This window comes from Patagioenas fasciata, chromosome 5, assembly GCF_037038585.1.
Source record: "Patagioenas fasciata isolate bPatFas1 chromosome 5, bPatFas1.hap1, whole genome shotgun sequence".
NCBI lineage: Eukaryota > Metazoa > Chordata > Aves > Columbiformes > Columbidae > Patagioenas > Patagioenas fasciata.
In genome coordinates this window covers 32119827-32146316 of record NC_092524.1, presented here as the reverse complement: position 1 = coordinate 32146316, position 26490 = coordinate 32119827, and the positions used below count along the sequence as shown (strand labels likewise).

Genomic DNA, 26490 nt, shown 5'->3' with positions numbered 1-26490 from the left:
CCTGGGAAAAGTGCCAGGGGGATAAGGTAGTGGTAGATCAAATGCATCAGGTGACTTTCAAACACATTTTCCCTTCTGTGCTAACCAGACCAGCTTGTTCTGAGTTAAAACATGTTACATCTGGTTCTTCATGAGATGTTGGCCAAGTTTTAATAACAGCTAAAGAAGTTGCATACCTTAAACTGATCTTTCTTGGCCTGTGGCTTTCTGATAGGGTTCCTACCTACATATGAGTAAGAGAGAAATACTCTCCCAGTGTTTGTAGAGCTTGCCCATGAGCAGGTAGGTTACACAGACACCGGCCTCCTCTCTCCTCCCCTGAGCTGCTGCTCATTGGTCCCTCCTCATCCACAGCTGCCAGCGAGAGGAACTCCAGTTAGCTGCTTAAAGAAAGACACCAGTTTGCTTTCCCATTGCAAATTGTTGGTTTTGCATGCATAGTTTAAAACTGACTCTCTTGCAGCTGGTGGATCCCCATAGTATTGAGATGCCTTCAGGTCAGGCTGAAACCAGTGACTCCAGCTCCCTAACACACCACTCAGCAGCTCACCTGGATGTTACAGGCTGATCATGGCTCAGAGCGTAATACTTCAGGGCTAGGTGCAACGTTTGGCAAAATGGTTTAAAGTACGGTTTTCTAATTGTCCAGATTAATCCAGATGAAGTATTGTTTGCTTTGTCTTGGTGGAGGAAGCTATGCTGAGTCTGCAGCTAATCATGCAGCTGTTCCACACTTCGGGCCTGTGGGGTTTCTGCATTCACCCTCTGTTGCCTGCTCACGTGCCTTGTCTCTGTGCCCAAGTGTTCAAAGAGCTGCAATTCGGGCATCCGGACACGCCAAGTCATCTGCGCTGACGGCGACTCCAAATTCTACAGTCCTGAGACGTGCAAAGCCATCCAGCCACAGAAACCAGCCACCCTGGGCAGCTGCAACATGCAGCCCTGCTACCTGCCACAGCGTGAGTGGTGTTGCTGCACACCTAGCTTTTTCTAAGACGCTTTTGTTTAGGAGTAGAAATTCCCAGCTCTGCACCAGCTGTTCTCAGCTTCTTACCTCCCTGTCTCCATCCTCTGTGTTTATCTTTTATGCACATAACCATGGCATCTTCAGAGCACCAGTACCTGTGCTGTTTGACAGGCTTGAGAACAACATTGGTATGTGTTCCTTTTGAATTCAGTACTGGGTGATGGCTCTGCCCCACTCCATGCTACAGACTGCCCTCTGCACTCCCCATCAGAAAGGACAGCAATCTGTGCAGGCTCGGTAACCAAAAATTAGAGCCAGCTCTCATCCCTCTGTGGACCAGCTCAGAAGATTTTGCTTGCTGTCTGTGTCTAGTCTTCATGCCAGAGTTGAAATGCTGACTTTTGTCAGCCTGCCTGTTGCAGGTTGTTGTCCTAGAAATCCAGTTGAATCCAGTTGCTGCTCAGCAGCTGTTACAGGAGAAAAGAAGCATTTTCATCACCTTTAGTCTGTTGAATGCATTTGCAATTATTAGAACACAGAGCTGGACTGACTGCACTTTTTTGTGTGTATGTCTCTCTTTGCAGAGGTCCCCAGTATGCAGGACACTATGGGATATGATGTCGCTCGCCGGTCCTTGCTGACACGTTACAACCCAAAGAACCCTGCCACAGGTTTGGAAGAATTTGGTTAGTTTGGGTTTTTGGTGATGGTGGACTTGAAACAGAGTGTGGTAAGGGAAAGATTCCTCTTTTTCTCTGTTTCTCTCTTTCATTTCATGGGCTTCTAGAAATCTGTGGAGCCAGGGACAAAGCATAGATTCTTTTACACGACAGTGAGCAGTATTTGAATCTGTTGATGCAAAAGAGACTGTACAGTGTATAGATCCCCGGTTCTGGCAGCATGTCTTAAGTGCTGGCTGAGAGAAATGCAAATGCTGCCCAAAGCAGATCATAGGAAGAAGAAAGGATCGTGTGAGGGTACCACAGTAATGTGGCAGGTCATTTGTCATGGGGCAACAGGAAGAATGATCAGGGCAGTGAGCAAAAGAACCTCAGCACAACCAAATATAGAAGAGTGTTCCAGAAGACACACCATCAGATGAAATCCTGATATGGAAATGCCTTGCGTGTAGCCATAAGCAGGTGGAAGTGAGGAAAACTGACCAGATTTTGATGCTAACTTGCATGCTTATAGGAGTTCTCTCCACAGATTCTGGTGATGAAAGGATGCTCCCTGGGAGCTCCACAATCCATAGTACTTGTGGGAATCACCACACCCCACCCAGCCAGGACCGCGGCATCAACTTGTTGCCTGTTCACTGGGAGTCCTTGTCACGTTCATCAGGTTCCCATCAGCTCAGCTCCTCTCAGGACCGCGCTTCTGGGACCAGCTCCCAGGACTGTCACCAGAGCCCACACGGCTGCTGCCCAGATGGACACACTCCGGCTTCAGGCCCTCTGGGGAGAGGTTGCCCCTTCAACATTTGTCACCGAAACAGGTAGCTGGGAGTAGATAGGCCTGAGCAGGGAGACATTGCCGTTCCTGGGGGCTGGCTGAAACTCACAGCCTGTGCCTGTTGAGCCAGGCAGGTCAGGTATCGCTGCAGCCCTTCTGCCTCTGCCCATAGGTACGGATGCTGTCCTGATGGAGTATCAGCTGCCCGGGGTCCAAACAACATGGGATGCCCACAATATTACCGTGATGTTCCAGTAAGCAGAAATCAGCCCACTGCAGCTGCTCCAATAGTAAGTACAAAACCCTCTGTGTTCTAGCCATTTGTCAGAAACAAAGATTCAGATTTGACCCTGGTGACTCAGGTTGTGTGTTTCTGTTGTACTTCATCTCTGCCTGTAAAGCTGGAGAACCAATACTCCAGGCATGGCATCAGCCTTTTGGCCCACTTTGTTCCTGGTCGGTCTGGGGCATCCACCTGTGATCCTCTGTAAGCCAGGGACAGAGTGGGTGGCTGGGAGATGTCTGAGAGGTAGAAAAGCATCCCATGTAGAACTGATTGAATAATCCTGAGTAACCAAATTTCTGTCAGTCAGAAACTTGCCACCCAATTTCTAGGAGAAAAAATGGGAAACATATGGCCCCTCTTTATTGCCTTTGTCAACTCTGCAGATCAATTGAGGGCAAATTAGTCAGGAGGTAATTTGCCTCATAGCCTGGGGTGCTCAGTGGGGCCAGCTGAAAAAAACAGCCTGCTGCTTGGCTGGTGAGGTCTGTCTTGCAGAGAAGTGCAGCCCTGGCTCCATCACTGACAGCAGAGTTTCCCACCCCTTCCCAGCATGAAAGCCTCTAGGAGGCAAAAAGACCACATAGTGGTTCCTCTAACACCTGGCCTCCTGCAGCCGACAGCTTGGACACGGTGCCTTGCATGTGCTACTGTCCTCACGTGTGCATGATAACTTCTGGCTTTCAATTCCTGTCTCTAAGGCAAGTCAAGCCTTGTCCCAGCAGCACCCCTCGGGCGAGTGCCGCAGTTCCCTGTACGGATGCTGTTTTGACAATATCGCTTCAGCTTCAGGCCCTCAAGGGGAAGGATGTCTAAATAGGCCCAAATACCGTAAGTGATGCTTTGGCTTCTTGGTTTAGAAATGTAGGAGGAGTCCTACAGAATCCAGTAGTCTGTGGAAGTTTCCTGTGTAGAGATTCCGCTTTCTGTAAAATGTAGTCAGTTATCTCTTTGAAAATAAATTCTGCCTGTTGGCTGAGGCAGGGGAAGCTTGGAGGGAGCATAGAAAAGCAGCCACATGGTTATGTCAGCTACCGCAGAATTTCTTGTTGTCCTCTGCTGATAGTTGGGCAGAAGTGTGTTTATGTGGTCTCTGTCAGTCTGTAGGACTTCTGGGGACATGTTTGCCCCTAAGTAGACACCCTGGTGCATCCTGGAGTGCTCCAAATGAATTACCTGGGTTTGGGAGATATATGGCCTCACTGAGAAAGCAGAGCCATGCTCAGCCTTCAAACAGCCCATGGACAGTTGTGGAATGAGAGCTACAGCTAAGGATGGAGGTGTTGCTCAAGGCTGCATGGAAGTTTTCAGCCAGCAGAGTTCAATACAGTGCCTGCTGTCCTGTGAGGGCACTAGAGCTGCTGAACAAAAGCATCTCTGCTCCTCTAGTTCCAGCTGTATCCTCTGCAGACACATTGCTGCTGTGTTGCCTTGCCCTTTTGCCACAGCACAGAAATTGCTAGGTGGTTAGCCCAGTGGGGCTGCCCTGGGGAAAGCTCTCTGGATCCTCTTTGCTCAACCATAGCTTGGCAAAGGACACCTCAGTCAGAGCCCTGCATCCCATGTTTGTCAGCATGTGGCTGTGATAACTGTGACTCAGAGCACAGGGCTGTTTGTAGGCACATTGGGCTGTGCTCCTCTTCATATCAATGTGTGAAAGGGTGTTCTGTCATTCATGAGGCTTCACAACTGGGTCTAATCCACCTGCTTTGTGGGCTGGAAATGTGCAAGCAGCAGCCACACGTCCCTTGCAGGAGAGGAAGCCCCAGAGCTAACTTTGCAAATTCACAGTTCCCCAGGAAAGGTCATAAAGCATCTGTCTAGTATCTAGATTCAGAAATGTCTCTGAGGTTGGTTCTCGTTTCACCAGTGGCAAAACTGGGGCAGAAAGCTGCCCAATTTCAAAGCAGAGCCAGGTGTAAAACTCAGGTGTCCCAGCTGCCCTTTGCCCACGAGGCACATCAGATCATCTAGGTAGGTGGCTTTGAAGCACCCAGACCTTTGTGCTTCATGACCCTCACATCTCCCTCTGTTCTGCACTTTTTGGTAGCGTATCCTGCCATGTGCCTGCTGCCTAGTGCCCACGGCCCCTGCACAAACTGGACCACACGCTGGTATTTTGTGGCTGTTGTTGGCAGGTGCAACCGGTTTTGGTACGGTGGCTGTCACGGCAATAAAAACAGCTTTGCCTCAGAGGAGGAGTGCATGAGAGTGTGCCACAACTCTGTGGGGGTCAGTCCTCTGGAGCACCAGCCCTCTTCTGGCACCGGAGCCCCGCAACGCCAGCACACTGGCTCTCATTCTCATACCAGGGATGCTCAGGGTCCGCAGCAGCCACCCCTGACAGAGTCTGCAAGTCACAGCCAAGAAGGAAGAGCCTATGTGGCTTCACACCCCACACAAGACAGCCACAGACAGGACAGCTGGAGAAGTGAGGTGCCACCAGAGTCTTTGCCAAGGACCGGTGTGCTGGAGAGCCAGCGCTGGGGCACCCAGCAGAGCAGATGGGACAGCCGGAGCCAGCGGCACTGGTGGGAAACAGCCGTGCCGGGGCCCTCCCAGAGGCAGAGCAACAGTGCCCAGCAGGTGCCAGCACATGAGGGCAAGCAGTGGCACAAGGCTTTCGGAGCAGATGTTTCCATGACGGAGGGATTTGGGCACCAGGTGTCTGCAGACTCATTCGCAGCATGGACTCTGCACAGGTGATGATTTTTTTTTTTTCCTTCCCCTGTTTTGCCAGCTCATTGTGAAGCATCAGTACAGCTTCCTCTGGAGTAAAAGTGTTGCCCCAACTGGGACCAGCTAACTGGGAATACCCAGCAAGGGATTGGCTATATATGTAGCCCTTTGGTAAATTAAGTTATTCAGGTCCTGGAGTATCCACTCTCTCTTTTCTCGCGCTCTCCCTGCTCTCTGACAGGCACTGGAAGTATGGTGTGTGAAAAGACTGCAGGATCCTGGGGTCTTTGGGAGGCATTCTTACACTGTAAATGAGAATCCATAGGTGTTTCGCTTGTTCTCACAAACAAATTCAGCCGACTCTTGAACTTCAGAGCCTTTATCTCAACACTGTATAGAGCAGCAGTGGGTTGTTCCAGGGAAGACTTTTTGGGTCAGGATCCAGACAGTGTCACCTCAAAAATCGGGAGTGCATAGAGCTAGATACGAGTGTGTCTGCACTGGATCTGTGTCTGTGTACTGAGCTAAATCTAGGTCCTTCAGAAAAAGGGGGGTTGTAGGACTCTCTCTCTCTTCCTGCAGCATTCATTCTGTCCAGAGCAGCCTTTTTACTTTGTTAGGAAAGGGCACCCCATGTGTTTCATCTGCTCAGAGCTGAATAGGCAGCCAGTCCTGCTTTGTCCTGTGGTTGTGACTCATCCAGAGCCACATTAGAGGACCCAGAGGAGAGGAAGGCAGCAGAGATGTCAGTGGAATGGCTTTCTCTTTCAGAACCATCCTAGAGGAAGCCAAGCCCTTTCCTGTGACAGCAGTCGTGGGACAAAACGTCCAGCTGGTCTGCAAGACAGGCATGTCCCCCTTCTCCAGAGTGGAGTGGATGAAGGACAGCCAACCAGTCTCCTCTGACAGGTGAGCTCAGCCCCTTTGTTGTAGAGCAGATGAGCTCCTTGCTGGGCGGGGGGCCCAATATGCTTGCCTGCTTTCTTTGTAATCTTGGTGTTAACATTTTTTAAAAATAAATAAATAGATAAATAATTAAACAAGCCCATGTATTGACTAAGAGCATGAACTGTTCCCCTGGTGTGTCCACAGCAGAAAGATACACAGCCTGCAATACTATTGAGGCGTTGGCTGGTGTTACAGGGCACAACAAGTGCTGTCCCATAGCAAGGCACAGGTGGAAGCTGACAGATGACAGATGTAGTGATACAGAAAAATGTTCTCTGTGTTGGATTCATCATGAGGCAGCACTAAGTCAGTAGTCCAGGTGAAGCTTGTAGCCAAATAACTCAGAGTTCCTCTGGCTGAAAGTTTCTGGCAGTCACATCCAAGATATAATTTTTTTTAAAACTACTTTTAAAGTCTGTTTTTCCTGGGAGGTCTTTTTCCAGCAACAGTTCGGAGCCAGACGGTCACTTTGTGTTGTGAAAAATCACAGTTAAGAAGGGCCCAGTCATGCTTTTCTGTTTGCAGATGACTGCTGGGACTCACGCTCCTGCCTGTAAGGGCAGTTTGCCTCCACACGGGAGAGGTTTGCTGAAAGCAGTTCCCTGTTTTCCCACCTCAGTTTTCTCTTTGTTCCTGGCCTGCTTTCTCCCGCAGTTATTTCCCCTGTCTGTGACCCCTGTGTGGTCAACAGGGTTTTGGATTTTTTCTGAGCTGGGGAGGGCACTACATGCTGGCCAGACAGAGGCCATTCATCCTTCTCATCCTTCCTCCTCTCGCAGGCACACCTACCGCTCCGACAGCTCCTTAGTGATCAGCCGTGTCAAACCGGAGGATGCCGGGACTTACGCATGTATCACTTCTGATGGGAGGACAGAGAGACGACAGATTCAGTTACAGATCATAGGTGACTTACCTTCCACTTAAGACCAAAGAGGTAGCTCAGTGCTCCTTGTTGGCAGTTGTTGACAACAGGAGCCACAAACTGTGCCAGCAGCATTGCCTTCACTCTATGGCCGGGATGTCCCAAGAGCCAGGCAAAACAGTTGGTCTCGTCCGCTGTAGGGCTGCCAAGAGGCAGTGTGGAGGCAGCAAAGCTTCTTTTGGTATTGCCTATTGAAAAAGCCTTAGCCCTAAAACACTTCTTCTCCTGCAGAAGCCACCCCATAACTGGAGTTGTGGCTTGCCTGTAACCTGCCACATTTCCAGCACAGTGAGCACATTTTCCTCCCTGAGACCCATCAGCTGCCTCCTGATCCCAGACATGAGACTCCAGAAAAGGGTTTTCTGCAGTTTCCTGGACTTTCCATCTCACACTATAATGCGACCTGTCTGCCATAGCTCTCTGTGCTGGTACATTTATGTTTTGTGTTTTGCCCAAACAGGTCCTCCTGGGTAACAAACGATTCCCTGTTGTGAAAAATGTGCCTTATTTAAGAAACAAAACCATACAAATATGAAACACTAGTCTCAAAAGCCTAGGCACCCTGTAGCCTTCAATCTCTGAAGTGTGCTTTGTCGCAGCAATGGCACATGGGGCAGAAGGCATTGTGGCCTAAGGGATGCTGCAACATGTTCACTGACAGAGGAGAGAAAGGAGTCTGAAATTGCTTGCCTGCAGGTCTGTGACTCTCATTAGCAGACAACGCAGGCTTACTGCACTAGTCAGCCAGAAAACAGATGGCTGAAGGGCTCTTTGGCTCCAGTTCAGCAAGCTCTCCCAAGCTCATAGAAACCCTACGCAAGAGGCCACAACAAGAAGTGTCCTTTCATTCACATATGGCATTTTATTTTGAATAGAGTACCAGAATGCTGTTCTGGCAGAGGGCGAGAGAGGTCAGGTCCTTCACAAGGAAAATCAGCAGCATCGTGAGCTCTCCAGAGGCGGGAAGGCTGCGCAGGCAGCCGGTTCCTCTATGCATCAGCAATTCACTTACAGGTAAGTTCATGTACAGCAACGGTTTGTCCACCATGCCCAGCTGATGAACCATATGGCATCTCTTCATGTAGAAAAGCTGAAGATTGGAAAGGTCTTGGGTCAGCTGTTCTGGGGCATGGTTGGGAAGCAAGCAGTACTGAACTGCTGACAACAGAAGCGGGAGATGATCCCAGTCGCAAGTTGTCTTCTATCCTCCCTGAGGGTCTCTCGAGAGAAGCATATTCGGAGCAAAGATGTGCAGGGAGGCTGACAGCAAAGGAACTACGTTCAAAAGAAAGTAGAAATACCAGGAGCAGTACCCTTAGATGTTCAAGTTAGTGTAAGCAGAAAAAGAAACCTGTTCTATAAAAAAGCAAATAGGCACTGCTTAACTAGCACAAAATAGGAATATGTAGTATGTTAAAAAAAGCTCCAGTTACTTTAGCCCCCACCCATTTATTTTAAATATTTTGTTAACAAAACAGTTTGACTCAAAACTCTCCTCATGTACTGGGTGGCATATTTTGTAGCTTCTTGCCTGTTATTTTGGTGCTTCTAGGTCCCACAGAAATAAAAGCATGCAAGTTATTTTTGCCTTATATGAAGCATGTTGGGGCTTCCAATTAAATGGGACCATGATCTGATCTCTCCCTTCTTTTGAGTTTACAACATAAAGCCTAGCCAATTTGCTGAACTCCCCAGCAACCTCCTTAGCTACTTCTGCCTGAAAGCAGAAAGAAGTGACTCATTGAATTAAAAACATTGAATTAAGGCCCTTTGGTTTTGTTTTTTTTGAGATCAAGAATTCAGGTCAGAGAATGAGGGTGAGGAAGATGATGTTCTATTAGACTCTGAGAACATCAGGGTTTCGTTCCCTTGTAAAGCTGTACTTACAGGAGAGCAAAGCACATAAAGAGATGAGTGGTGTGAGAGCCTGACCTCATCTTTTCTGCCACATGAAGAGGTTGGTCAGCTCCTGGGCTTTGCGTGCGTTCAGGTGATTGAAATGGGCTTTTCACATCCCCCAAAAATATTTGTTTGTTTTTGTGTGCCAGAGAAGCGCCTTGGGGGAAGCGTTCTTGATGCCCTGTTCAGGACTTTGTACCGCTTGCTGTGTGCTCATGTTCTTAACACTTCGTAGGCTGTTATCCAGAGGGTTGCCACAAGAAACAGGGTTGCTGCCTCTAAAGGGTTAAGCTGGCTGGTGGGAGTGCAGCACCAAGCTGTGCTGAACTGAAGCAGGAGCTGATGGAGGCTGCTCTTTTCTGAATGTTGTGAGTGAATGTTGGTAATGGCAAGGTCCAGAGCCCTGGCGGAATTGTGGAAACTACCCTTTCCCTTTGGAAGCAAAAAATATGGTGTGTGCTTGAAAAAGCCTTGTGTTGAAGGTCAAATGCTGAAGGAAGAAGTTTCTGCATCTTTTGCTTTGCTTGTGGGCTTTGCAGATTGAGGATGGATAAGAGCGAGCCCTCAGTAGTGGAGGCCAGCATCGGGGAGAGAGTCAGACTGCCCTGCGCTGTGGAAGCATCGCCAGCTCTCACCATTGAGTGGCAGAAAGATGGGCAGCCCCTCTCCTCTCCCAGGTGAGATCCCTGGCAGCCCCACCGTCCTCACAAGCAGGTTCATGTGGAGGAGAGCTGCCTCCTTGCCTTGCCTCCCCTCTCTCCTCTCTGAGGGAATGGAACTGCTGGCCACACAGCTGGGGCCTGTCCTGCTTTGGGCTGGGCAGCTTCTTCTGTTAGGGCCAGACGGTACGGGCCCAACTGTCCCAGCCTCGCTCATAGATCAAAGCCTGAACATGGCACCCTCCAGCGAACAGCTGTGATACAGGGTCTACAAGTGAGCCAAAGCTGGAATTAGTTCATCCACAAGATCAGCAAAAAGAGGACACATGGCAAGCAAACTTGCCAAAATCCGGCTGGTCTGTGAGCCAGGGCAGAGGTTCAAAGCAAAGAGAGAGATCAAGTGCCTGCAGTGAACTTCCACAGCTCCTAGTGCTGTTCCCTGCAGCTCCCCTCACCCTCTGCTCCCACAGGCTGCCCTAGCAGTGAGTTTTTCCAGAGTCTTCAGCAGTTGTACTGGGATTTGAGGACCAGGAGTTGCATTACAGGTTGAACTGAGCTGTTGCTAAACCTTTGCTCAGCATTACCATAAAATTATGCACAAGGCTCAGCTTCAGCTCTGGTAGCTGGAGTCCCACCCTGACTTAAGCACAGGCTGAGGGGCTTTCTGGTTTTGTTCCCCAGACACAGGCAGCAGTCAGATGGGGCCCTGGTGATCAGCCGAGTCAGCTCTGAAGATGTTGGCTTCTTTACCTGCATTGCCTCCAATGGACGTGATCGGGACCAGCGCCAGGTCCTATTCCGACCTCTAGGTACTGGATGGGTGGATGCACGCGTAGCATGTCCGTATGCACACACCTGTGTGCACACAAGCAGGAAACAGGGAGGGCTGGGCAGTGTGGGTTTCTTGTCTGGCCATGACTCCTGGCTTCATATCTGACATTCAACAGGCAGAGTGAGGGCAAGGGAGGAGTGGGTTGTTTTACCCAAGGGTAATCTGTGTGTGTCTAGTAGATCGTGTTGCTCCAGGTAGCTGGGTAGAGGGGCTAATAGAGCAGTAAGAGTGACTTTCAGGGCCTTGTTCCTGAGACACTGGTGTGGAATGGGTATAGGAGTAAGAGGAACTAAGGAGGTGGTTCTTCTGTGCACGTGAGGTACCTGTGTTCAGTCAGAGGAAAAAGCTCTTCAAGGCCTCTTCTACTTGCCCTTGCTTGGGCCAAATTCCTTAGGAAACCCACTTTCGCCATAGCAAGAGCATCATAGCTCCAAATATGCTGTTTCAAGGCCTAAGGGCTCGTAGCTCATGATAGCATACATTGGACTTATCCCATGAGGGAATGCCGCTGCTGCCAGGGCAGCATGGCATTGTCCTTCTGCTAGTGATGATTTCCCTTCCGGTTTAGGAGAGCTGAGGATCACTGGTCTTCTTCCGAGCATCACAGTACCTGAGGGCGGGACTGCTCAGCTTCATTGTACAGTGACTGGCAACAATGTGAATATAAGGTGGTCAAGGTGAGCTAAAGTGAAACAGAACTTGCCTTCTCTTTTTGAACATCCTCACCCTCCAAATAACAATGCAGGATGCCTGCCAGGTAAGAGAGAGAGTTCTCAGCCTTAGCATCACCTGCCCTTTCCTGATCAACTTACCTGTTACCCTAAAAATCCTGGGTAAGATCCCTGTGGGGTGTAGTGGTCTCCAAGTTTATGTTCCAGCCAAATAAGGAGGAAAACAGACTTTAACCTAAGATTTCACAGAATTTGGAATGGCTCCATGCTGGAAAGCTGGTGACATACATTACAACAGCAAAAACTAAAAGTGAGTAACCGGAGGAAGATCTTCAGTTGGTCTTTACAAAATTCTCTCTGCCTAACCCTAACAAACATTTTAGCCCCTATGATAACAGCAACTCTTCTCTGAGCTTCCTGCTGCAACAGTTCTCTGCTTCTACTTTCAAGTGTGAGTAAAGAAGAATTGAAAGTGCTTTAATGAAGGTAAAGGAAAAGCTGTGTCCTCTTCTCTTGATGGTCTACAGTGAAATTCTGAACTTGTGCAAGTGTTTGGGAGCAGGTTTTTTTCCCTTTTTGAAAATAATCAGTTCTGTTTTGGAGCCGTCTTTCAAAGGATCCAGAGAGATGGATTGCTAATTGTTTAAATCCCTCTGCTCCAAGGGTTAGGCCTGAAGTGGGCCATCTGACAAAGAGAGCTTTTCTTCCATGTGTAAGTTTGGTATTGCAGTTAACAAAATGATGTAAGTTTCAGAGTCTGAATGAAACCCTTTTCACTGAAACAAACTTCATTTCCTTGATAACTAGGAGTTCATAATTCAGGCGGTTTTCCTGTTAGGCACAGAGTATATCAGCAGGAACAGACACAATCTTGCTGGTATTTTAAACATTTTTTTTTAAATACACTTATAAGAGAGAGGAAAGAGGGCACATTGCTCACTACCCCATATGTTCCTCAAGCAATCTGGCTGCTATCAATGCCAGCCTAATAAGCACTGCCAGACCACAAACTGAAGAGAGGGAAAAGCACCCTGTATGTTCTCATAGTTCCTCAAACCTCAAAAATGTGTAATAGTGGAAAGGGCAATGTCTTTATACCGCGCAAACAGCCAGCTACCTCCCACACAGGCAACGGGCTGACGGATGCAGACTCACTTGGGCTCATGTTGTAGAGCCAGGTCATGACCAAAGATTTCTTCTTCCTTCCTACTGAATTTGTAAAAATTCACCCCTTCCAAAGAGCACAGGGAGATCCTTTAGCCCCCCATGGATGGGAATGGTGATGATACAAAATTTTTTCGCCACAGGAACGGAGTCCCTATGCGGGCAGATGGTCACCACATCCACTTGTCCCAGGATGGAAGCCTGATCATAAGCAATGTCCAAGAGGCTGATGAGGGATCCTACACATGCAGTGCCTACAGCAGCAGCAACTCTGTCAGTGCCAGCACGGAGGTGAAAGTGCTGAGGAGCAGGCCTAGCAGTGAGTACAACCTGTCCTCCCCGCTTCCCCAGCATCATGCTGGCCTCTTGGCCGCTGTTGTAAGTCTGCACATCGCCTGTGCCGATCCACCACCGACCTCAGACTCTCTGGTTGTGCTGCCTGAGGAGCCCCGTGTTCCCTGGGTCAAAAAAGAAGGACAGGGGGAACACACCAGGGCGCTGGGAATCTGATTAACTTCCTGATGCCAAAATGCCATAGTTGGTTGACAAAATAGTTTGCTGCAAGATTCGTATTTGAAGTCTGGACACTGTCCAGATGGCTTTACACAGGGTGTAGGGTGGGATCAGCCCCAAAAACTGAATTCTCCTACTGTATTCACCAGAGATATCAGTTTCTTTCTCATCTCTCTCGTTGATATTGGACTATATTTAAAACAATCCCCTTAGAACTGGCAGGGTGGAGAAAGCAGGAAGCTGCTCTGTGTTTTGGGAGGGAAATGAAACCTAAGGATAAGCCCTGGCAGTGTATTTACAGCTGCTTCACCTTCTACTTGGCTGCAGCTGCTGTGAACCACGTTGCGGACCTGAGCAGAGAGTGCGTGGACCAGCCACATCTTGCCAATTGCGACCTGATCTTGCAGGCCCAGCTCTGTGGGAACCAGTACTACTCCAGCTTCTGCTGCGCCAGCTGCTCTCGCTACCAGCTGCAGGACAGGCCCCGTCATCACCGTGGGTGACTGACACCTCCACGGCCACAGGCGATGGATTATAAGACTGGAAGTCTGAACTTTGTCCTTTTCCTTCATGAAACTGTTCTGAGAGCTCTGCCCTGCCAGAGAGTGCCACCCTCAAGTTTATTGCAGACTTCTTTCTCCACCCCCTGTATGCCTTGTTGTGGCAAATCCATCTCTTCACTTAAGGGTAGCTGCTGTCGTTCGTAGAACAAGATGACACTGGGAACATGAGGACACTGTGACTTTAGAGGCGGCAGATAGATAATCAAAGAGAGAGAGACCAGTTCTTCATACAAGCATGCAAGAGAAGTGCTCTTAAAAAAAATAATCTCTGAAGTGTTTGAAGATGGTCCTGAACTGGCTTAACCAAAGCACTAATGAGTGGAGAACATTTGTAATCTTGGAGAGCACTTTCCATCTCACCGCAAAGGGCTCTGGCCATGAGAAACAACTTGATGCATATAAAAGTAGTGTTCAGGTCCTATGAGATTACAAGCTTTAGTGGTACAGCTGTAATGTCATGTTACCATAGCTGTTTTATTCCAGTAGACCTGAGAAAAAGTTCTAGTTGGTTCTGTTTGGTTTCTATCTGACTGTAATCAGCTTTGGAGTGAAACTGCAGAAACGATGCCTCACAGAAAGCACAACACAAAATTGGAGAATACTTTCAGCCCTTCCTGAATGTTAGGGGTAATTTAGATGAATACGCCAACACTATTATTCTGAGATGCTGCAGTTAAAATATCACTCTAGGAAGGCTCAGCAGGTTGGGGTTTTTTTGTTTTTTTTTGGTGTTTGTTTGTTTGTTTGTTTTGGGTTTTGTTGTTGATTTTTTGTTGTTTGGTTGGTTGGTTTTTCTTTTGCTTGTTTTTTTTTTTTTTCCTGAGACAGAAATGTGCTGTTGAATTTATTGCAAAGCTGGGCTTGGTGGTAGCATTGCCTTGAGGTTGCACTTCGGGAGGCGGAATAATATACACATAGAAATGCATGTAGGGGCATTTGTCTTGCCAGGATAAACCTTCCCATGATCTGCTCTGGTCTCAGAGAGCCTGCCCCTGTGTGTGACCTGGGCTGATTCCTGCTGCTGTGGGCTAACCAGGGAGGACTTCAGATGCACAACAGCTGTAGCTGAAAAGCATCCTTTGTTTCAAGACAAACACTGTGGGGTAACAAGCACTTGAGGCTGTGAACGTGTGTCCGGCATTTAGCGGGGCGGGGGTTGTGTGTGGGGAGGTGAGATTACGGGAGGATTTGTTAAAGCAGAAAAGGCTCCTGGGTGTATTCAGTATCTCAAAATGGAATTATAGCTTCTGAAAAAAGCATTATTTACAGTCTCCACAGTATTGTTGTACCCTAGCATCAGCCTAACAGGCCCCCTCTTTCTCATTTCAAAACTCCCTGCTGAGGCTTGGATGAATTAATCAAATTAATTAGCACCATCACCCACTTATTATTTGTATAGATGTAGCTATAAACAAGTAGCCTGGTGTGTAGTGTTGATGTTGATGATTTGTTTGGGGTGGTGGAGGTTTTTTTGTTGCTGGTTGGTTTTTTTTGTCCTCTTCTTTAAGAGTTCTGAGGAAGGCAGCTAATTCAGGACTGTTCTCACACCACTCTCCTCTCCTTCCGTGCAGACTCAGTACTCGGGCAGCAGTAATACATAGGTGTAAATCCCCAGGCTTGACAGCCGAAAGCTGGTTTGGACTCTAAAGCCAGTAAATCAGTTCAGCTGCACCTAAAAATAAGAATTACTAACCTAATGATTGCACCATCTTCAGCAGAGGTGTGTCATCAGGCTTGGACATGCTGCTTTAAGATGCAAACAAAATGAAAGTTTAGAAGCAATCCAGTAAAGGCGTGAAAGGCGGCAGTCACACAGCTATTGGGGTCTGTAGTCTGAGAGATTCTGCTTGCTAGAAAAAGACAAAAATAGGTGTTTTGCAGTTAAGACCCTTTAATTTGATTAGTGAAAACTTCCTCTGCTCTAATGCATTACAGCGTAAGGTTTGAAGTTGTCTTCATTGGATATTCAAGCACAGTTAGAGGGGCTGAAGACCACCTAATTTTATGTTAAATATAAGATCATGTACAAACACAGACTAGCACCTTTTTTTTTTGGTTTTTTTTTTTTTTTGGTGTATAGGACATTTTCCTATTTTAGTATATAATGTGACTCTATTGAGACCAAGGATGTATCATCACAGACTATGTAAATTCCAGTCTTAGTGAAGACCTCTCAGTTGTCATGTGGCAGGCACAGAGCATAGGCAAGGGCTGTGGACCTGCTCAGGGGCATGGCTGGAGTTATTGTGGTTATATCAGACCCTTTTGTCCCTGAATACGCAGTCAGAGTTCTGTAACAGCCCTTTCCATCATGTCAGAGGCTCTATTTTTAGAATATTTAAATATTGTGTTTAGTCAGCTTTCATTTAAGCTGTGACCAGGGAACACTTTCTCAAGACCTGTGAAGGCTGTAACAGGCACCCACATTCTGATGGGCAGGACGTCAGCACTGAAGGTGCTCAGTGAAGTGTTTGTCCTGACCTCCTGGGTATTACGGCTGGTATTTGAAGCCGTGCAGTTCCCTGCTTTAAATACGTGTCAGCACTGCACTAGTTAACTAAAGGGTCTTTTCTGTTTCTTCTGTTTGGCAAGCTGAGCTTTCCCCTTGATATAGTGCCACTTAACTGCCTAACTGAATTTTTTTGAGAATCAAGATGTTAACTTTCTTCCCTAACCAATGGATTGTAGGAAGGCTCTATCTCCTTCACTGTTATCTCTGGGGCAGGGGAGGGATGTAGCTACACTGGGCTATGTTCATCTGAACTTTGGGCACTGCTGTGAAAGCTATGGCATATCAGGAAAGCAAGCATGAACAGCCTATTCTATTCTATTAGAAATGTATACATTTATTTGCTTGCTTTTTGAAAGCTGAAAAAAAGCATTGGTACTATAGGGAGTGTTGGTCCTGACTATTCATACCATACTGAACAAAGGTAAGAATTGACCATGTCCCTGCAAGGCTTGCTGTACTCTGGAAATGGAAAACTGCTCTCCAGCTCAAACACTAGAGCCCAACAAAGAGAACATTTCTTCCCCTTCAGGTTTCACAGGCTGACTTTTCTTGAGGTCTAAAACTACCAGAATGCAGTAAGAAACAGTCATACTAACACAGTAGGTGTCAGCTTACTGGGAGAACACAAAAGGAATGAAAATACTGTCTTATGCACCTCTTAGGATTTGCACTCCTGGCAGCAGGGAAAAGAAAACAGAGTGAGTTTTCCTTTTTGAATGTTACTGTCTTCATATTTGTCTGTATGTAAATGCTCAATGTTAGAAAATACAGTGATGTAAACCCATTATCTGATGTTTTCAGCAAAGCCCTGCATTTCAGAGCTTTAATTAGCAAGGATATCTGCAAGCCTCAAAGTTCAGGGTAGCCTCATGTGCTGTAAAAATGAGAGGTGCTAAGACACCATTACGGAGCATCTAGGTTGGCAAGCAGCGCTCTTCTACATCCCCCAATAACAGAGAAGACACCCAGAACGGCAAATGCTGAAAACTGAAAGGGGGAGGGGAATAAAGCTTTCACAGACAGTGCTTCTACCACCAACATTTATTTTTGTTAAAGCAGATTATAAATCATCAGTACAAATATATATAACTTACATTTGCTTGTAAGGCCAAAGTTTAAAAGTAAAGTTTAAATGAGATGGTTTTCACAAGTCACCAGAGGCAGAACCTGGACCAGCTGCAGCCTTAACCACAAGGTTTCACAAATCAGTGGGGAAAAAAATAAAAACAAAGTTAAAAACCTCTAAGATCTATTGACAGACAAACATAAAATGGTTTCCCAGGTAGCCCCAGGATGTAGATATGATTACAGTAAGTTGTCACAGTAGTGTTAGAACCAATAGATTAAGACAACAAAACTGCAGCAATACATGAAAGGAAAAAACCCATACTATATATAACATGTAGCTTCATTCCAATAAAAACCAGTAAATTTTCCCCATGGTTTTCAAACCATGACAATACTGTTCTTTAATTTTCTTTATTTAAAACTACACTATCATGACTTACTGGGCTGTGATTGTTGTTGCAATATGCTACTTACAATGAACAGATACAAGAACAAGCTAGAGCCCCTTTTTCCACCCCCCCAATATTACTTACAATAAGAATCAGAGATAAATCAATCTTATGTACAATTTCTTACATCCAACCCCCTTTGTTTTTAACCTTTGGCAAGATTACTTACAACTCATACAGCTTTTAATAACCAACTATTTAAAATATTCTAAATGCATAAAAATAAAGATTTTGGCTTTACTTTATTTTTTACATATAATATTCACTGTGTTACTCAAAATGGAAGCTCAACTTTTTTTCCACAAACCCAGCTTTTGCTAAGCAGGTGACAATCTCCCACCCATATCCACCCCCACCCCACCCCAATTTTTCCCTGAGGGGGAATGTCCAGGACTCACACGGCATCGGGAGGACTCAGGTACAAAATCTGCCTCCCTTTCTGTGAGATAATTGCTGTTTCTGCAGAACAGGCTTTGGGACTGGGTGCCTTGCTTTGCTCTGTTTGACTTCCAGCTCTCCAAGAAAGGAGGGAATGCAGACTGGGGCAGCTCCAGCATTTCTTAAGAACTGCACGGTAAATTCTCTGTATGTTTATATCCTTCTCGTAATTGCTCCCTCTTTCTAACCCATTTTTGTTTGAAGGGACCTTTGGGATTATCAAAGCAAACTGATCAGAAACAGTCCCCTCTGCTCCCTTTATCCCTCTATCCTAATGTACATTTTATCCACCCCCTCCGGGACTGCTTAGAGTTCAATCTCAAATGTCTTCTGTAGATCACTTGAGAAGGGGTTAGTCGGCGAAGGGTTGGTGCGCTGCTTTGTCTTGCTCTCCAGTGCTGCCCACTGTGCTTCGAAGGGGTCTACCTGTGGCGCAGCGGGGGGCTGCGAATGCTTGTCCTCTGCAGCCCATTTCCCACCCTCAACCCCGTTGAAAGCTGCAGAGCCGTTGTGCTGCACGGGCGGGTGGAAGAAAGGGCTGGCGGTAGCGCTGTTGCTTTCGTACTGAGGGAGCGTCTGCTGTTTGACAAGACTGGGTGACTGATGTGGATGGGCTGCGGGAGCGTGGCTCGCCGTGCCAAAGACGTTGGCCACCATCTGGGAAGGTGTGATCCCCACCACAGGTACGCTTGGGGCTGCATAGGTCATCCCGTTTGCTACGGCGTAGGGCTGCGCTGGAATAAACGGTGGCTGCATGGGCGGCACCACACCCACCGGCACAGGCTGAGGAGCAATGAAGGTGCTGACTGGGTAGGCTGGTGCTGACTGGGAAGCTGCTGGAGGAGGCTGGAGGAGTGGCTGTGGGGCTGGGGCTGGCTGCTGCTGGGCTCTGACAGTCTTTGAGACCTCTTCCAACCAGCGGTCTGCCTCTGAGGGAGTACGTCTGTGGTTTCCTTGGAAAGGACTTGGTGAGGCCGCACCTGAGGAGGTGCTGCTCCATTCAGTGCCTGGGAAGGAAAGCGTGGGGAACTCATTAATGTTTCCAAGTCCTCACCCTTTAATCAGTTAGAAAGGCTGGAGGATGTACACAAGAACGGACAGGCCTCCTCTCTCCACAGGACAGACTGCCACCAACACTGGAAGCATCTTCATGCATCCACTCTACTGTTCTGTTATAGGACAACGTTGATCAAGAAAGGTGGATTTTTTTTTATTTTATTTTTTTTTTTTAATAGCAGAGATCTGAGACTCCAGGGCATGCAGGAGAGCTGCCACCTGCACTCAGAACTGGGGAGCAATGGTCTGTCTAGTCCATAACCACTAATTCCTCTAACTGGGGAGTATCAGCTTCTGAGGCTCAGGCCTGGTCAATTAAAACACCAAGCTATACGGAACTGTTTTTAAGACTCATTTGCTCTGTATCCTAAATCGCCCTCTCTAGGCAATAATATAATGGTACTCTGAGTTTAAGACAACATTCATTTTTCTGTCCCATACATGCTGAAGTGTAAGTGCTCACTACAATATACATGAACATTTAAGGCAATACATCTAATCAAATGACTATATAATATGTAAACTATACTTAATATGACTCCTTTGTTTATGTTCTTCCTCCATCTCCACTTTTCCCTTACTCTTTTCAGGTATAACTCAAGTTGTTAACCTCTCAAACCCTTTGGCAATGCTCAACAACTAGCATCTATAAAAACAGTTCTGGTTTTTAACTCACTCATCTTTAACAATTAAAAAAACCCACCACCAACAACAAAAAAACACAACAAAACCCACACACCATCATTTCCTTTCCTCTCACAGTTTCAAAACTATCTCCCCTCCAGCTGAATTCTGCTTTTCCTTCTCCCTACCGTTTCAAATTCTCTTTCCCTCCCAAAGGACCTGCTAGAGATGGCTCTGCAATTCTTGTGCTACTGAGTGTTTTGGAGAAGTGGAAAATCATTACTGCTCAGTAGTCCTCATTGAGCCTGATCTCATTAAATGCCACCTAAAGATTGGTTTACTGTTGTTTCTACAGCAGGAAACTGTTCAAGGCAGAGCTCAGGGTCTCTGTCTTAATGAAACTGTGCCTGGTACTCCTACAGGGCAAAGCAGAACCTACTATTTCAGTAGCAAAGTTGCTCTTTTCGAGCTGAGCTTACATTAGGACAGTTTGGTATCACACGTGTCCACGTGGCTGACAGCCATTTCAAGTACCACCTTACATTGTATATAACTACAGACAAGCACTGGAAGGACAGACTAAATGTATTAAACAGAAGAAATGAACCTCTAAAGCCTTTAAGTACCCAACTTAATCTCCCTTTGCATATGTTAGTGGAAAGAACACACAAAAGATGCTTTTCCCTTCACCTCCACACACACACACACACACTATTTCATTACTTCCTTTTTAAGCAGTGGATTTTCTAAGATGCTGCCAAAATAAGAATCAGTCCAGCTTATAGACACAGAACCAGCGAGTTCATCGCTTCCCTCCATCCAGTTGTGCAAAGTGCTACTACTTCCAGCTTTTGTTAGTGTTCCTTCCACTTGCCATTAAGTGGCACTGACAACTGTCTCAAGGGCTCGATTATGCTTCTGATTCAAGTTCTCATAGCAATGCAGAGGATTTACTTCCACTCTTACCAGTGACCACGGCTGCAGCTCCAGTATGAGCAGCAGGAGCATGAGCCCAAGGATTGGTTTCCCGAACTGGCAGAGCTGTGGACATTACAGCAGCTTGGGATGGTTTAGCAGCAAGCACACAGAAGGCAGAGGCAGTGCCATTAACTAAAATGGGAGCAGACAACATCAGTGCAATTAATTCATGCAAGGCATGCACGTGACTGGAATGTTAGTGGACCATGTCATACCTACCAACATACAACAATTCTTAGACACTTCCACATGACAGCATTTCGGGTAAATTAGCCAAACTGGACTGACAGCCACTAAAGGTAGTAAATTCCATTTTACGAATCCAACACTTGTGAAGAGAATTGTGGGATGGTGGATTTTTATGTATTTGATGAGGTCTTGAGTTCCGATGATCGGCTGAAGTTAAATTTGTTGTTTTTATGTATAAAGAGATATGGCTCACCAGAAGTTACTGTATGGTTACTTTTAGATTCAAAAGAAGAACAGATTATAGATGCAAAATAACGGTAACTACATTTAACAAGGAGAGGTTATTTTTTCACATGACTTGTATAAGAGCATATGAGTGAAATGAAGATTAGAGGCTGCTATGAGTTCTATAGTTGGCCATCTCTCCACAACTTTTATAAGAGTGTGCGTGAAAAACAGTAATCACGTGGTGGCACAAAATCCCTTCCCTTGTGGGATTTAGTTCCTGTGAGACTCAGTTGTTAAGGTTTTTGCAGTTCAGGAGGCAGAAAGTTAAAATAGTCATTATCTCAAAGCCAGTCCCTTTTACAGGTAACTATCGTGTGGTAGGTGCATGAACTTCTTGTTAAAAACAAAAACACAGAATAACTACACAGACAAGATGAATAAAGCAGGATGCATTCCCCCAGAATACTGATAATAGGACTTGCACAAGAAATTAAGACCAGGTGTTACTGAAAAGCAACATTATGTGCGTTCAGGCCTCACTCAGCATGACCACAGCATGCAAAGCAATCACAAACCTTGAAAGGCAGGAGACTGTGGTGCGACTACTGTCACTGGTTTTGTCATGGGGGCCGAAGAGAAAGGATCTTCTGATGGTGTGCTGAAAGCACTGGTGATCTGAGAGCACAGGGCACTAATGCTGTCTGTTTCCCCTTCCACCTCAGGGACTAAAATGTAAACAGAATTCATTAAATTAGAAGTTTAAAGGATACAGAAACAATTTATTTTATTTCACTAACGTGAAACTGAAACGTAATTAGTTCCCTTATGTCCTAGATGTTCCTGCTACTGATTTGCGTGACAGTTTTAAAATCAGTTTTGAAGACCTGACCTGAAATAGAGGGTAAGGAGATCAGCATTCCAGATTTAAAGTCAGTTATTACTGCTTTTCTGTGTTAATGCAAGAGGATGTTCATTTCAGAAAATAAAAGGGTTTTCTATAGCTTTAGTAGAGATCTAAATCTTCCAGTATTAAAGTACTAAACATATCAAGGATTTGGCACTAAGATTTGGCACTCTGCAAAATGAAAATACTTATGATAGGTTTAAGTGTTCCAGCAACATACTTCCACAGTAACTAGATGAAGTTTAAACGTGTTGACAGCAATGTACAGTGGCAAGTTAAGTCTAGAGATAGAACACTGCTTGCTCCAGTTCAGCAGTAGCTAAAATCCCTGGCTCCTGTGATAGAATGATGAAAAGCAAAAGCTCAATGATCTAATAAAATGGATGCTCAGTTTAAAACCAAGCATCAGCATAATGTGGATAAAGTAACATCTGGAGTAAAACTGCCAACTGACCAGATGTTCTCATTATTACTAATCGCACTGCTTTTCAAAAGCACTGATCATCAGTCCTTCATTGCCCAAAACTGACATGAGCAGTTATAATTAAGCACAAATAGTATAAAAAAAAACCCATGCTATGTCTGGACACAACATGCAACATATTTAAAATTCATGGGGAGGCATGCCCAAAAATTGATTCTTTGAGGGATATTCCAATACATCGCATGTGGTACGACGGCAGCACTGACAGCGGCATATGTGGGAACATGCATCAGAAATGTCCTGAATTACAAACCACTCAGATCGCAGTGTGCTCAGTGAGCATCGCTACTAAGCTGTGCACTATGACTGCTCGGTGCTGATCTTAAAGCAAAGATCACCAAATAATGATTGTAAGAGAAGGCTGGGTGGTTTTGTTGGTTTTGCCTTTGCCACAGTAACTTTCACTTAAAAGCTTAGAGCCCTAAAACTAGCTCTGTTGCCAAGTGCAAGTACAGCTGGCTGGCAGGATAACCCAGCTAAGGGGATTCTAGGACTTTACACAAGGTACTGAGCATCCCAGGTGTTTACATTGGGATGACACTATAAAACCCCACTACCATCATGTGAAAACTGTGTCATGCGTTACTGATAGAGCCAGCTGTACCACCTGAACAGTAAAGTTTCTTTTAGTGCGAGGTAAAAAGCCACTTCATTGCTCTCAGAAAGAAGAATTCAGACAGGCAGAAGGACAGACTGCAGGAAAGCATCACATGATCCCATGACAAGTGGTTAAGGCCTCAAAGGGATTTGTCTCTCAAGATGCCCTGGCATTAAGTGGAGGAACTGGTTCAGTGACTCAGAGGGAAGAGCTAGCACCTACTAATTCACCAACACCCATTCCTGGAACACTTCAAACTGCGCTCCAGTATTTCAGACAGCGATTAAAGCTGTTTGTCTTCTGCATGTGAATACTGCATTTTAAATTCTTGCCTACTTCCAAAGCAGAAGTTTTCTGACACGGCAATGCTTGTTCATGAGAAATGATCCACATGAGGCAGGAAGAAGGAATTACTAGAAAATAGGGAGTTATTTGAAGGCACAGAAAAGGAAAGGAAGAAGAGACAATTTAAGGTAATGTTTCACTGGAACCATGTGGTTTTACCTGAGTTTTTCATGGGGAAATCAGTCTTCCTTTGCACTGTTGAAGGCAGCTCATTTATTCGCAAAGACAACTGGCGTTTAAAAGGAGACATCTTTTGGCTAAGGGCAGGGAAGCCCCTGAAAGACCCTTGCCTGGCAAGCTGTTCTATAGGGGCATGCCTCCGGGGAATAGCATGGGGATTGCTCATTTCTTTATCCAGAGAGGCAGCAGCTTCAGCAGTAGGAGAGGTTGGTGAGCCAGAAGAGGGGGCAGTATTGTTTGGTGCCGCACCTGGTGCTACTGTTTTCGCTTCTGTTTCAACTGCTGGAGGAAACAGGGTGAGGTTAGACGAGTAAAGCAAAGTAGTGTCCAACTGCCTGTTTTGAAAAGATTAATTGGAGGAATTTGCATAACTAGTACTCTTCCAAATGAGTTTTTATATCACAGCAGAAATATAATTTCTGTATACCTTAACTGTCTTCACCATGTCACTTTACGTACATCCAGTCATGGTCTTATGTAAGCATTCTTTCTAGTTAGTCCTGAGACCCTCAGGAATACTTGTAATTTATCTGTGATAAAGACTGAAAAGCATATTGTGTGTTTGAGACCCTTATTTTGCCTCACACAGAACTATGGCTGAAATATAACTACAGACTGTATGTATGAAGTCACTTAGGGCAGCTCAGCTCAGCAGCAGTACAACCCAGCTCTAGGATTTTGTTTTCAAAGGCGCCCTCCTGCCCCTGCAGAATCAGCAGCAGTAACCAAACACACTGCACAAGCTCCAGCAGCCAAAACAAAGGTAGCAGCAGCACTTAATGGGTTGGGCTGCATTCAGTGCTGGGGCTGCAGCTCTGCCAGGGAACACCCAACAGAGAGATGGATATGTGCTGCAAGGCAGATCCAGCCTCTGAGCTGACAGGCCTTGCTACCATTACAGGATGTTCCTGTGTCACTTCGTGAACTGAATTTAGTTGTAGTGTTACCACCCAGTCACTAGTTATTTGCACTGGAAGCTCCTCCAACTTAAAGTCAGCTGCTTCACTTTGTGGAGTTCTGCATAGTATCACAGTGTTCCTGTCTACCAGGCCTAACGGCAGAAATATCGTAAAAAACCTAGTTTAAATGATGGCATCTATGATTAGAACAGCAATGTGGATTTTTCCATCTCTAGGAAAATTCTCACTCACATCATAAGAGAATTGGCTTTAAGGACAATAAACACAGCTCAATACAGCTGGGCAAGGGGAAATTTCACCATCCTGGTGTGAACTCTCATTTTACCTATATTGCTCTCCAAACATCTTAGGGAAAACAATGACATTTGTGGTTGGCACATCAACAGAGTAACTTGAAGTCTGATACAGAGAGGAGTCACACCAGAGATTTCTGAGGAGCTGGAATGGTAGGAGGAACTAATTATGTTGTCTTGCAAGCTTCAGTACCCATGAGTTGCAGCTGCTCGTTCAAGTGAAACTTTTCTAATCAGTCTTTCTTGGAAAGGATTTCACACACCTTCATTGAGTCAAGACTTTGACTCATGCCCTCAAGTAACAAAGGCCTTGTGTTTAAGCTTCATTTAGCACATTTGAAAACTAACGCATGGGAACAAGCAGATGGATGATGAAAACGAAGATTAAAGTTTTGCAACTGAGGGGCAGCCTAAAACTTGCTGTGGAACCCTCTGAAACAACAGTAGTTCAACTCCATTGTAAAGAGGACTATGAACAATATTTATAATATTCTTTTTGTTAGCTGTAGAACTCTGCTACTTATAATAAAACTTGGGCAAAGAGTTCTGCTTTCACTTGAATTTCAGAACACTTTAAATGGCTAAGGTGTAAAAACTAACTCCTCTCAAATCAGTTAGTCATTGATTTTGATTGTAATTAACAGTGCAGCAGTTATGTGTTTTATGGGAGGTGTTGTTGTTTTGGTTTGGGACTTTTTCCCCAGAAAGCAGACTGTGATTAATCTGTTCTTCCCTCACACAACATGACTCTAGAACACTTTGTAACCTGCCTTTAAAATAAAAATAGATTATTTTCTAAGAAAAATGCATATAATTTTCTGTTCATCTACCTTAAACTTTAGACTACAAAAAGGATTACTTCATGTCTGGCAGGCTTGTTACATTTTTACAACATTTTTCTAATAAGGCCTTTTATTACCTATGGTGTTCTCTGCCATAAAGCAAGCTGACAAAACAAAGTAGGAGCAGCTTCTACATATGAAGTCACTTGTACTTTTTCTAGAGATGTGGAAAAACATGTTGCCAGTGTACCTGGGAGCAGTTTTCATTTTGTGAAAGGACAAGCACCTGGGAATACGATTTGTACATAATAATGGTAAAGAGTGGGAATGCTGCAAGGACATGAAGTCTCAATCCTTGCACAGGCTCCAATTCACCTCGGCACTGGTTTTGCTCACTGTGGATGACTGTTTAAGTCGCAGCCCCTACCTTTAGCATCCGGCATCTGTCTCATAATTTCCTCTCTCTCCGCTTGTTCAGTAGCTGTAGTGACCCTGAATGACCCCTCTCTAGTGAATGTGGTTCTGCTGGCATCAAAGGTGGCCGTCACTCCACACTCCTTCTCCCGCTTCTGCTTGCGCTCCAGGCATGCTGCAAATGCACAGCCCACGGCGTGACTCAACCTCTCCCCCTGCACAAGACAACATTGCGTCATACAGTCACTGGAACAGAAACATACGTGTGCTTCGAGCATCGCAGAGCGACAACCTTGCTTTACAAGAGGAATCTCATTAAGGCATTAAAGAGAACTACTGTAATTGGTCACCTTTTGTATGGCTCTAAAATTAAACCTGGTATATAAAGACTCCCACTGACTAATGCACAAGCTGTGTTCAAGGAGGCCACCCAGAAATGAAAGAGATTGTCAGATAATCTGTTTAGTTCAACT

At 45.8% G+C, this 26490-nt stretch overlaps 2 protein-coding genes across 13 annotated transcripts in view; one reads left to right on the top strand and one right to left on the bottom strand.

Moving 5' to 3' along the window:
* Positions 1-14055, top strand: part of PAPLN (papilin, proteoglycan like sulfated glycoprotein) — a 49153-nt gene extending 35098 nt beyond the window's left edge. For both annotated transcript variants that reach the window (XM_065839392.2, XM_065839393.2), the window contains 14 exons: positions 803-959; positions 1552-1638; positions 2177-2465; positions 2595-2712; positions 3407-3536; positions 4756-5407; positions 6156-6293; positions 7112-7236; positions 8130-8268; positions 9693-9830; positions 10494-10621; positions 11213-11321; positions 12623-12798; positions 13320-14055. In XM_065839392.2, the coding sequence (XP_065695464.1) occupies positions 803-959; positions 1552-1638; positions 2177-2465; positions 2595-2712; positions 3407-3536; positions 4756-5407; positions 6156-6293; positions 7112-7236; positions 8130-8268; positions 9693-9830; positions 10494-10621; positions 11213-11321; positions 12623-12798; positions 13320-13495 (2562 nt within the window). In that variant the 3' untranslated portion in view covers positions 13496-14055. The remainder of the gene's footprint in view (positions 1-802; positions 960-1551; positions 1639-2176; positions 2466-2594; positions 2713-3406; positions 3537-4755; positions 5408-6155; positions 6294-7111; positions 7237-8129; positions 8269-9692; positions 9831-10493; positions 10622-11212; positions 11322-12622; positions 12799-13319) is intronic.
* Positions 14056-17093: 3038 nt separating this feature from the next.
* Positions 17094-26490, bottom strand: part of NUMB (NUMB endocytic adaptor protein) — a 95169-nt gene continuing 85772 nt past the window's right edge. For 3 of the 11 annotated variants that reach the window (XM_071809245.1, XM_065839963.2, XM_065839965.2), the window contains 5 exons: positions 26031-26232; positions 23588-23890; positions 21673-21822; positions 20669-20812; positions 17094-19029 (listed from right to left, as the gene is read on the bottom strand). In XM_071809245.1, coding sequence (XP_071665346.1) covers positions 18329-19029; positions 20669-20812; positions 21673-21822; positions 23588-23890; positions 26031-26232 — 1500 coding nt within the window. In that variant the 3' untranslated portion in view covers positions 17094-18328. The remainder of the gene's footprint in view (positions 19030-20668; positions 20813-21672; positions 21823-23587; positions 23891-26030; positions 26233-26490) is intronic. The other 8 variants (XM_071809246.1, XM_065839964.2, XM_065839966.2 and 5 more) reach the window with 3 other exon arrangements.